This window comes from Mastigoproctus giganteus, chromosome 6 (genome assembly GCF_048544385.1).
Source record: "Mastigoproctus giganteus isolate SK-2022 chromosome 6, ASM4854438v1, whole genome shotgun sequence".
NCBI lineage: Eukaryota > Metazoa > Arthropoda > Arachnida > Uropygi > Thelyphonidae > Mastigoproctus > Mastigoproctus giganteus.
The window spans coordinates 176984342-176997557 of record NC_143580.1 but is presented as its reverse complement, the minus strand read 5'-3'; the positions used below and the strand labels follow the sequence as shown (position 1 = coordinate 176997557).

The following is a 13216-nucleotide window of genomic DNA, read 5'->3' as shown; positions in this document are numbered from 1 at the left end:
ACCTGTATACAGTACTCAAGGTGTAGCCTGACCATTGCCTTATACAAAGGGATAATCACCTCTTTGTCTCTGCTAGCAAAATTTCTATATATCATTGACAAAACTCCATAATCTACTCTGGCAGCCATTCTGGACTGCTCAGAGAACTTCATATCTGACTGCACAATTACCCACAGGCCTTTTTCATACTCCACCTCCCTGGTGGAGCACCACACAGTTAGTACATTTCTTTTGGGTTACTATACCCATATGGAGTACTTTGCATTTGTCAATGTTAAGCTTCAGTTGCCACTTCTCAGCCCATCTGCCTAACTTTTCTAGATCCTGTTGCAGTAGCATACTGTCTTTACTGTCACTAACAACCCTGCCAACCATTGTATCATCTGCAAACTTGGACATTAAGCCTGATATACCTTCGTCGATATCATTAATAATTACACAAAACAACAATGGGCCCAGCACCAAACCCTGCGGGACTTCACTAATAACATTAGTCCACATAGAGCAGTGTCCATTTTTTACCACTCTGTCATCTCCCACTCAACCATCCTTTATCCATTGCAGTAACTTGCCCCTAATGCCATACCGCTCCAATTTGTACAGCAGTCTTCCATGTGCAACAGTATCAAAAGCTTTCCTGAAATCCAAGTATATGATATCAAAATTATTTTTTGCATCCAGTTCCTTTGTGACCACATCACAGTATCCAATCAAAATGGTCCGACAAGACTTTCCATTAACAAACCCATGCTGTGTCTCAGTATTACTGCTGTCTTGTCTATGTGATCCTGTATCACCTCTTTAACCAGTGGCTCCATTATTTTTCCCGGAACAGAAGTTAAACTAACAGGTCTATAATTATTTGTGTCACCCTTTTAACCCCCTTTGTGAATTGGGGATACCTTTACACATCTCCAGTCCATGGGGACTTCCCCCGATTCTAAGGATAATCTCATAATAATTATGGGTAAAGGTTTGCTTGTTTGTTTGTTGTTTGTTATTTGGTTTTTAGGAGCATTAGCAACTAAGGCCATATTGCTCCGGGGATATACAGTGGTTATTCCCTGACCTTTCCGCATCCCCCGTATTTGGTGGTCACGGGCTCGAACCCTGGTCTAATCAAGAAGCATGTGCTATGCACTGCTGCTCCTTTCCACTTGGCTATGGAGGTGCCTCCCTTGCTGCCTCCTTCATTATAACTGGATAGATTCCATCTGCTCCAGGCACCTTTTTTATGTTTAACTTCAACAATTTCTCCTCCACTTTGCTCTTAGTTATTACAAAATCACTTAGCTCCCTGTTAGAGTTTGATAAACTTCTGGCATTCTCCTCCTTGAATAACTCCTCATGTGTGAACGTAGATGCAAAATACTCATTCAGTTTATCAGCTACTTGAGCAGGATCATTAATAGTCGAACCATCTATGTTAAGTGGACCAATCTAATTCATCCCCATCCTTCTAGAGTTTAAATAACTAAAGAAATTCTTGCTGTTTTTCTTTGCATCTTTTATCAAAGATTTCTCATAATCTGCCTTCGCCTGCCTAACCTCCTTTGTGGCTTGATTACAGACTAGCTTATATCTGCCATAGGCTTCTGCGTCGCCTGATAATTTATATGTATCCCATGCATTTTTCTTCTCTGCCACATGCCTCATTAATTCATCCGACATCCATTTTTTTTTTTTTTTTTTTTTTTTATGAAAACCCCAAACACGAAAGGTATCAAAACCTATAGTACTTAGTACCGTGCATGGGTTCAAGGAGAAGTATGGGGGGGAGGGGGGTGTCGGAAACTTTGCTCTAGAGACTAAACATGGGTTTCACCACTTCAAGCCTCCAATAAGCAAAGTGGTGGTATTTCACCGGTTGATGAAAGTCATCTACCACCATTTAGGCCTGAACCTTGAACAGTATTTCTTAGTTGGTATGAAAAGCCTAATAGCCTCCAAGATTAAGTCCCTGAAGGCTTCCCATTTAGAATTCACCATTGGTAACATCATCAGTTGATTTTATGCTTACACCAAGTTTAATTATATCAGTCACTGAGTGATTGATATAATTAAATGCAAATAAACAATAAATTATACCAACACAACAAACGATAAATTTGTTATGTTGTATGCAGTGTTTACTTCTTTTTGGATAATCTTGTAAAATATGTTGCAGCTCCCAAATTTAAACTTTTCATTTTTTTCTGATTGGCTCTTGGCTCAAAAAACTGTTCCTTTCCCATGATCTTGAATATTCTTAGTTCACCTTCTAGTCATGCTGAGATGCTTCCAAACAGTGGCACTGAAGTTTTCCTTGGTGAGTGCATGTGGAAGAACGTTCGACTGGTTAATGCATGCCAACAGTCACTTTCTTAGTCCTCTGTCATTCTGGTAGAGGACTAAGCAGATGCATCATTACAAGGGACCTCTTGCTGCAATGTTCATGTGACAATTTCTGGTACAAATACAACATAGCAATTGTTGATCATTTGATTTAGCTCTAAACTACTCCTTTTTTATTGCTTATATTGAAATACGTATTAATGATGTCTACCTGTTTTATTAAATTTTAACACACTTCTACTTACTTTAGAGGGTAACAATTTTGTACATAAGTCCATTTCTGACAGTCATTACAGTAAAAATTCCAAAAACTCAATTTTTGAGTTTAAGTAGCCCAAAAGTATTTTTGATTTTATGGCTATACAGTTGCAGCAGTTTGCTTTGAAGGGATGCAAAAGGATGTGTTTTTTATTCCGTGATCTGTTCTTTGGAATTCATGTGGTCTATGGTGCAAGGACTATTTGAGGACAAAGGTCGCTTGCTAAAAGTTGCTGATATCAACTCATGGTTTTACATAGCTTGTTTAAGAGTCCATAAGTAAACTAATTTGTATAGCTTTCATCAAGTGATGGCAATATCATCCACAAAAATCCATCAGGAAGCACTGTAAAAGGTTTGCAGTGTACGTTTTATCAGCTGTGATGCAGCAGTTGGTGTGTGTGTGGAGGGGGGTTGCCACTGGGTTCCAGTCTATGGGGGAGCCACAAGTTAAAAGTAATTCTCTCCTTCTTAAGAACATCAGCAGGACAAGATCAACTTAGTGATCTGCCCTTACTTTGTACAGAAAACAAAACTATAAAATATTGATTTCAGTGACTTTATTGACCAATTTGCAGCATTAAATCAGGAAAATTAATCTTTAGGAAAATCTTGATTTATAGAATTTCTTTATTGTTACAGTAATTCTTCAGTAAAAGTGAATGTGTTTTATTTTATTTATTTATTTTTTTAATATCTCTTGTTGTGTGACTGTTTAATGTTTGTTCTTTTGTTAATAAAACAAATAATTATTATTAATTTTAGTGTTTAAATAATTTACATATGAGGGATACAAATACAGTATATTGCATTTGCCTCTGAGCACCTATAACCTTGCTCTGTTCATCAAGTATGTTTTCCAAAATTTTGGAGATTGGGTGATATAAAAAAAAAAAAATAAACCTTGGGTGATAGGGTACATGTGCTTGTTATTCCCTTGAAGAGAGGTTTAATACTATTTGCAAAAAAAAAAAAAGAAGTAGTGTTAAAAGGGAGTTATTGATTAGCTGCCTTATTTAACTGTAGGCAGTAATTAGCAACAAGCTGATAAAAAACTTAAATCTCACCCCAATAATAACCAGATGAAAAGCTCTAATGTTGAATGGCTGATAGAGATGACCAAGTCGAGAATTCAGGAACTGCAGAAAAAGTGTAGTTGGTATCATAAGTCTTTCCACATAAGCTGTCAGTAAGATCAGAGTTAACGGAATTCCAATAAGTGCATAAACAATACAAAAGATCCTCCCTCCTTCTGAAAGTGGTGTAACATGCCCATAGCCTGGAGAGTAAAAAAAAAAAAGGTTAAAATTTTATCAGCTATAATAAATTTTTATGATTTTATGCAAAATTTTAAGGCACTGATCTCATAGTTAATCTTATTTTCTTTATATAGCTAATATTAATTTTCTTTATATATTATTATTTATTATGAATAATAATTTAAAGTCATTAATACTATAGTATTGTAGGGGGGGGATATTTCAACATAGGTGAAATCAAATAAAACACATTTAGACTGTCTTGAGTAGAAGTCTGGAGGCAGATTAGTGAAGGAAACAAAAGGGTGGTCTTACCAAGAAAGGCTTCAGTTCTGCAAATTTCAACATCTTGAGACTAGATTCCTAGATCTGTGGAAGTTTGCTTTCAGCCAGCAGGTGGTCAATTGTTGGAACAAACTTCCATCTCTTGTTGTAAGGGCAGGTGGTTAAATTAATAGTTAATAGTAAAATAAATTCAAAGAAGAACTAAACAAATTATTGGAGGTGATGGAGAAGGATTTTTTTTTTTGGTTGATGCTTTATAAGCTCATTTTCTTGCATCATTTGCCACTACTAATACGCTTTACTGCATTTAATTTTCAATCATAAGGATAATTCAAGATTTGAAATATTTGAAAAGCATAACACTTATCTTAATTAAATGTGAATAACAGTAATTTAACCACATGATTTGCTTAAGTGAACTGTATTGTGTAAAATGTATTGCATTAAAAGAATTAAAATATTCCTTTGTAATTTCCACATTCAGCTTATTTCCCTTCACACACACACACACACACACACACACACACACACACTAGTGCAATTAATGCCTTGCTCCAATCTTCTGAAACTTCTATTTCAGAAAATGATCTTTGGATAATGTGATATACACCATCATGACACCATTTCCCTTCCATCTTTCAGAATTTTGGCATGACCTTTTCTATATCAGTAATATAGCACTGAAAGTTTCTCCCACTTCAATCTTTTCCTCTGACGCCTTAGCTCCTTTATTTAGTAAATCAAACCATTTACTCCATACTTCTAAAATATCCTCTTCTGTTTCACTTTGTTTTTATCTTTTTTGATTACCTTAGTCATGGTTTTCCTCCTCTGAGATTTAACTACACACCAAAACATTTTCCTGTCTTCCAATGGTTCTTTTCCATTTGTTTCAAATAGCTTTCCATGACTTCCACACATATCTTAGCCCTCTTACACTTTTCTGTATAAGGATTTATTACCTTCATTTGCCAAAAATTCCTTACAAGAGCGCTCTCTCTCTCTCTCTCTCTCTCTCTCTCTCTCTCCCTCTCTCCCTCCCTCCCTCCCTCCCTACATAACTCTAGTGGTTAATTCTGCCACAAAGCAGTTCAACTTTCTTCTAAACAAGTTTTAGAATCTTTTGTTACACCTTCCTTATACTATCATGCTTCCAGAATAAAGTTTAATTGCCATTTAGTTGTAGCTTCCCTTTGTTAATGCTCTTCATTTTTGTGACTTGCTATTGTAATATCATGCAGACCTAGGTCTGCTAATTTCACGTCTTTGCCATCATGCTTCTAACACTGATGGTACCTATTCTGAAGTTATTCTAGTAACATATTTAGCACTATATGTCCTGGTTCCCTGAAAAGCAGAGATAAGCCCCTATAATTTATCCAGTTTGGGTGATTTAGACATTGACAGCCCATCTTCATTTATTCAGTAACCACACAGCTGGCTTGCTATTAATTCATTTGTTGCCATCTGTATTTGAGAGAACCCATTCAATGTGCTGTAATTTTTAGAATGTTGGAAATCCTCAACGTTCTATGTGTTGTAAACTATGTGTTGATCCACTGGTGATATATTGGCTTATGTTATGAATACTGGAAAACTCTGTTTAACATTTTCATTGCAGACTGTACCAGTACAGCAACTGGAAAATGAGACTGTTATTAGACAAGTGCTGGTGCTGCCATCTAGTAGAAGTAAACATGAAATGAAAAGAGTGATTGTTCCTTGAGCACTGCAGACAAGGTCAGTGGAAATTGCCACCATTTCAGGACATTGTGTGAGCAGAACTGCACGTGTATTTCTCTTCTGTGTCTGTGTTGCAGAGCGATAATGGAACAAAGAGCAAACAAAGTTGTGCTTGATTGGGCAGAAGTGCTGCAGAATTATTTCAAATGATGAAACAAGCATGTGGTGAGAATTGCCTGTCTCTTACACATGTGTTCGAGTGGCATAAATGTTTTGCCCATGGAAGAGAATTGCTGGAAGATGACGAACACCCAGGCCCAGCAAATATGGTTTGATTGCTATTGATTGAAAAGGTGTGGGAAATCATTACCATTGTTTAACTCTCTGAATACTTTCAGAAGATCTGTGCATTAATAAGGAAACCATTTGACAGGAAGGGCTGTGTGCATTTATTCCAATTTGTTAAGAAATGGTCGCATACAGATACAAGTGGAACGCTGTGAGAAATCATTGAGACCACCGAATGCAAAACCAATTTCCTGAATAGCATTAGCATAGGCGTGTGATGCAAGAAAGCAAGCTTATGCAGCATCAGATAAAAAAAAAAAAAAAAAACTGCTCCCATTTTCACCCCTCCATTCGTTCCAAACACCTGTCCAGCTCAGCCTTAAATTTATTTAGGCTATCAACTTCCACAACAAATGATGGAAGTCTGTTCCACCAACCAACTACCCGCTGGCTAAAGACAAACTTCCAACACATCTATTCTACATCTGTCTTTCCTCAATTTGAATTTATGCCCTCTCAGGTGATTATTCTGAGCAAAAGGAAGAATCCCATCAGCATTGATGCATGCTCAAACCATTCAAGGCTTTGTACACCTCAATCAGATCACCTCGCAGGTGCCTAGTCTCCAGACACTGTAATTTGCAAAATTTAAGCCTTTCTTCATTAGAGCAACCCTTTCTTCCATTCACTAATCTTGTTGCCCTTCTCTGTACTCATTCCAACAACTCTACATCCTTCTTAAAATGAGGCCTCCAGACCTGAATACAGTACTCAAGGTGTGGCCTGACCATTGCCTTATACAAGAGGATAATCACCTCCTTATCCCTGCTAAAAAAATTCCTGTTTATCATTGACAAGACATTATGAGCTACTCTTGCAGACCGTCTGCACTGCTCAGAAAACTTCATATCTGCCTGCACAATTACCCCCAGGTCCTTTTCTTTCTCTACCACTATCAGTGTAGTACCACAGAGTTGATACGTCACTCTGAGGTTACTGCTTCCCATATATAGTACTTTACATTTGTCAATGTTAAACTTCATTTGCCACCTCTCAGACCATCTGCTCAACTTTTCTAAATCCTGTTGCAGCAGTGTACTGTCATTAGTGTCCTTAACAACCCTGCCAACCTTCGTATCGTCTGCAAACTTGGTCATTAAGCTTAACATACCATCATCAATATCATTTATAAAGACAGAAAACAACAATGGACCCAACACTGAACCCTGAGGGACTCCACTAATAACATTAGACCACAATGGGCAGTGTCCATTGATTACCACTCTGTCTTCTCCCACTCAACCATCCCTTTATCCATAGCAGCAATTTGCCTCCAATGCCACACTGCTCCAATTTGTTCAGCAGTCTTCCATGTGCAACAGTATCAAAAGCCTTTCTAAGATCCAAATATATGATATCACAGTTATTCCCTGCATCCAGTTCCTTTGTGACCACATCATAGTATCCAATCAAATTGGTCAGCAAGACTTTCCCTTAACAAAACCATGCTATGTCCGAGCTATAACTGAAGTCTTGTCTAGATGATCCTGCAGTGCTTCTTTAACCAGTGCCTCCATTAATTTTTCTGAAACAGAAGTTAAACTGAGAGGTCTATACTTGTGTTGCCCTTTGTCCTCCTTTGTGAATTGGGGTCACATTTGCAAATCTCCAGTCCATGGGTACCTCCCCTGAGTCCAAAGAAGCTCTCATAATTATGGCTAAGGGTTTGCTTACTTATTTTGCTGCGTCCTTTAATATAACTGGATAGATCCCATCCATCCCGGGTGCTTTTTTTTATGTTTATCTTCAACAATTTCTCCTCCACTTTCCTCTCAGTTATTACAAAATCATCTAGCTCACTGCCAGAGTTTAACTCACCTCTGGCATTCCCCTCCCTGAATAACTCCTCATGGGTGAATGTAGATGCAGAATACTCATTTAGTTTGTTAGCCACCTGAGCAGGATCATCAACAGTTGAACCATCAATATCCAGTGGACCAATCTGATTCATCCCTTTCCTTCTAGAGTTTAACTAGGTAAAGAACTCTGTTTTTCTTTGCATCCTTTACCAAGCATTTCTCATAATCTGCCTTTGCCTGCTTAATCTCCTTTGTGACTTGGTTACAGACCAGCTCATATCTATCATAAACTTCCATGTCACCCATTAATTTATATGTATCCCATGCATTTTTATTCTCTACCATATGTCTCATTAGTTCATCTGACGTCCATTTAGGCCTAAACCCTGAACAATATTTCTTAGTTGGTATGTAAAGCCTAGTAGCTTCCAAGATTAATTCTTTGAATGCTTCCCATTATGAATTTGCCGTTGGTAACATCATCAGTTGGTCCCACCATATAGAATTTAAATACTGTCTCAGACCACTGTAGTCGCCTTTACAAAAGCAAAAACCCTTCCCTTTACCCCTGATGGTAGTTACCTCTTTGAGTAAGTCCCACTTCAGCACACTGTGATCACTGCCACCTAGTAGTTCCTTTATCTCCAGATTCTTAATGCACGAAGAATCACTACCGATAATCAGATCAAGAGTATCACTCCCTCTAGTTGCCTCCCGAACATGCTGATGTAGAAAACAATCATCCAATAAATCCACAAAAGCCTTGCTAGTGTGTGAGTGACCAGCCCCCAAATTCCAGTCAATATCTGGGAAATTAAAATCCCCCATTATAAAGACTCTCTGATTTACTGGCCCACTCTATTTCCCTGTACAGTTTCTTATTATGCTCATCAGAGTAATTAGGCCTATAGTACACTCCTACTCTCAATTTTGATCTCCCAATGCTTATGTCACACCAAACTGACTCGACACTGCACTGTCCAGCGATGTTGACTGGCTTCACTTCCTTGGATTTTATGTGTTTCTTAACTAATAGCATAACCCCTCCTCCCTTCCTATCCTGTCTATCCATTCTGTAGACGTTATACTCCCCAAATTCCAGTTCTGCATTACTTATATCTGTGCGACACCACGTCTCTGAAATCCCAACAATACCTCAAATTCATCAAATTTATTTACTAAACTTCTAGCATTGGTGTTCACACAAGTATACATGCACCTGTTTCTATTCTTAGCTACCCTAACACAACCCATGTGTTTACTTGTACCGCAATGACTCCTAGCAGTCTCTGAAATATCCTGCATCTTGTTTTTCAGGCTTCTGCTCATTCCAATAGAAGCAGTGCAAGAATCTCTTTCACCTCTGCCAGTGACTACTGTTAATCTATTAGTCTTTGTCTCCCCCCAAGCTAGCAGTTTTCCAACCCACCTAACATTGCCTCGATAGCATCAGCAAATATTCTTGCACCATTTCTATCGGCTTGTATCAATGAAGATTAGACCAAGAATTAGATGAAACCTATAGTGCAAAAGATATATGAATACCAAAAGGAAACAGTGAAGAAAACTGCTGGAGAGGCACTAGGTAAATCTCAAAAGATGAAACAAAATGATTGGCTGAACATGGAAATTAAGGAATTAATATCATTGTGGGGTCTTGTTACTTCCTTTATTTCTAAGTCACCTATATTTTTAATCAGTTCTATTGGGATGTCATCTGTTCCTTTTGCCTTCCCTTCTTTCATATCTTTAATGGCATATGAAAGGGATGAAAGATGTGTGGAAAAGTCTTAGATAATTATAATTAATTATAGTCTTAGATAGCCCAGCTGACGTTGCAGATCAATGGAATAGGTACTTTGCATCAGTCTTTACTGACGAAAGACCCTTCATGCTAAAAACAGGCTGCGCGGAGTGAGATGATTGTTTATTAGAAAAACTTGGGCATAAAGGCAAGTCAGAATCCTGGAGTTGATGGCATATACCCTGTAGTTTTGAGGGAGAGTGTGAGGGAGTGTATTGAAATTATGAGGGCATCTTTGGACTCAGGGGAGATTCCTTTGTTTGGGTTGGAGAATTGCCAACATATCGCCAATACATAAGTGGTTCTAAGTGCAAAATAAATATAAATATATGATATTTATTTCACATTGGTTAGTCTGACTTCAGTGGTAGAAAATCTTAGAGGCAGTGATTAAGAACATTTAGATTAATTAATCTAGTAACATTTAGATAGATATGGCATTCTGAAGGACACACAACATGGCTTTTAGGAAAAATCATATTTAACTAACTTAGTAGGCTATTTTGACACAGTTACGCATGAGCTAGATTTAGAGCACAATTTCAACATAGTTTATATGGATTTTGGCAAAACATTTGGCTCTTTTCCTTAGGTTACTGTATAAGCTTGAACAGGTTGGGATTACTGGTAAGATTCTAAGATGGGTGGCTGTAGGGCAGAAAGCAGATGGTTGTGATTAATGGATATTCTTCAGATTGGTGTAACGTCAAAAGTGGGGTCCCTCAGTGATCGGTTCTTGAACCACTACTGTTTCTCATTTTCATAAATGACATTGACGAAGGGATAGAAGGCGTGATGTCAAAATTTGCAGATGACATAAAGATTGGCAGAGTTATTAATGATCAGTGCCAAGTAGGGCTTACAATTCCGGTCAAAATCTTAATACCATATTTTGGTATTTTTAATTTATGAAACCAGGATACCAGTATTCCAAAACCAAACGTTTTTCTCAATAAATTTTGAGAACAATTAGGTGCAATAAAGTAAGGAAAAAAACAAGTACTGTAATTACTTGAATTCATGTTTTAAATAAACTTTTATTGCAATAATAAATATTCTGGAAAAAAAAATCATTAAAATACAGTTATTCTAAAAACAAAAAAATACATATTGTTACTGCAAAGATTAGTTATGTTTAAGCATCTACACTACCCATCCGAAAAAGTGAGCTCTTAAGAAACATAAGCAATCAATATTATGAGCATTTAAAATGGATCTAATTTTGGAACATATTTGATTAGCGGCAGAAAACACCCTTTCGGATTCTATTCTGGTATTGAGATAATTGTAGACAATCTCAGTCCATATTTTCTAGGCTTTGAACTTTTTTTAGCAAAAATAGTTAAAAGTATTTCATTAATTTCCGACTCAAGTTCATCTTTTAAAATCTCATTGGAGTCAGGCAATTTCTTATTTTGGAAAGAATTTGCGGAACACTGATATTCTGTTCCATGTTGGTCTTCCATGGTTGAATTATGTTCATCACTTTCTGAAGGAGAAAGATGTTTTATTAAGCGAAGTATAATTTTCACTATAGTATCTTTACTGAGTCTGGGAGAGAGCAAAGAGTGGGGATAAGGAATAAAGAAGAGAGCAAAGAGTGGGGATAAGGAATTCTTTACATATATAAATGCAAAGAACAGAAGGACAAATCAGATTGGACCCTTAAGTAATGGATGTGGGATAGTATTAGATAACATAGCTGAAGTTGCAGATGAACTCAACAGTTACTGTGCATTGATATTTACATTAAAAACCCCTTTGTGTCAATGAGATATTATGGAAGTGAAGTTGAAAAAAAAAATTTAATTAATGATGTTGAAATTCAATTGATTATTTAATGAGAACTTTCGTGCCTACAGGCGAGTAAGGCTCCTGTGGTTGATGGCATATATCCTATAATCTTAAAGGAGATGGCAAGTGAGTACATTGAACCATTAAGGCTAGTTATGAGAGCATCACTGGACAGGAGAGATTCCGTTGGATTGGTGTAAATTGCAACATAAAGGTGTTCTAGGGGTGTAACGAGAAATTACCGACCAGCCAGTCTAACTTCAGTAGTAGGGAAAATCATGGAGGCAATGATCAAGGGTGGAATTCAGGATCATTTAGATGGAAATAAATTCTGTAGGATACACAGCATGGTTTTGTTAAGGGAAAATCATGTTTAACAAATCTGGTTAGCCATTTTGACAGGTCACTCGTGAGCTCGATTTAGGGAATAATTTTGACATTGTTTATTCGGATTTCAGCAAAGCATTTGACTCAGTCCCACGAGTGGTTACTTTATAAGTTAGAGCAGGCTGGAATCATAGGGAAAATCCTGGATAGTATGATGGCTTGAGGGCACTAGGCAGAGGGTTATGATAAATGGTTATTTCTCTGATTGGGTTAATGTAAGAAGTGGGTTCCTTGGGGAACCCCACTTCTTACATTAACCCAATCTTACATTATCCCAATCAGTATTGGGACCACTGTTTTTTTTTTTTTTTGATTATCTTAAATGACATCTATGAAGGGATGGAGGGCATGAGGTCTAAACTTGCAGGTGATGTAAAGGTCAGTAGAGTAGTTAATGATCGCCGCCAAGCAGAGCTTCTTCAGAGTGACCTAGATAGACTTCCAGGATGGTCAGAAAAGTGGCAGCTATGCTTTAATTCAACAATATGCAAGGTCTTAACACCTGGGGAACAGCAACCCCAAAATAACTTATACAATTGGTGGAGTAGAACTAAAGACATATTGGAAGAACGGGACTTGGGAGTTACGATATGGTCAGACATGAAGTTGTCCAAGAATTGTGAACAGGTTGCAATGTTGCATGGTTTCCTACCGATGATTTATCGAACATTTGCTAGTAGAGATAATGATGTCATAATCACATAAAGGTGATTTTATAACCTTTATGTGATTAAATTATAAACAATTATTTTTTTTAAAAAAAAATACCGGTTTTTCGGTACTTTTTGTTTCAATACTGGGATCCCGGTATTGTAAGCCCTAGTGCCAAGCAGTTTTCCTTCAGGATGACTTGAACAGACTTCATAGATGGTCAGAGAAGTGGCAGCTATGTTTTAATGCTGCTAAATGCAGGGTCTTACACCTTGGGAATAGCAACCCTCAAATAAATTATACACTTGGTGGGATCAAATTAAAAACAGTGGAAGAGGAAAGAGATCTGGGAGTTACAATATGGGCAGATATGAAATTTTCTGAACATTGTGAACAGGCAGCCAGGAAAGCTCATGGTGTCCTATCAATGATTTATCAAACGTTATCCTGTAGAGGTAGGGAAGTCTTAATCCCACTGTATAAAGCAATTGTAAGACTACATTTGGAATACTGTATTCAAGTGTGGAGACCTCATCTGAAAAAGATATAGAGCTTCTTTAAAGGGTCCAAAGATGGCCAACTTGAATGGTGAGATTGGCAGAAGGACGACTGTA

General features: G+C 37.4%; 1 protein-coding gene across 1 annotated transcript in view; it reads right to left on the bottom strand.

Moving 5' to 3' along the window:
• Positions 1–13216, bottom strand: part of LOC150084771 (potassium channel subfamily K member 1-like) — a 313713-nt gene that overhangs the window by 21885 nt on the left and 278612 nt on the right. Inside the window, exon 3 of the mRNA XM_090375524.1 lies at positions 3660–3871. Within this exon, the coding sequence (XP_090231650.1) occupies positions 3660–3871 (212 nt within the window). The remainder of the gene's footprint in view (positions 1–3659; positions 3872–13216) is intronic.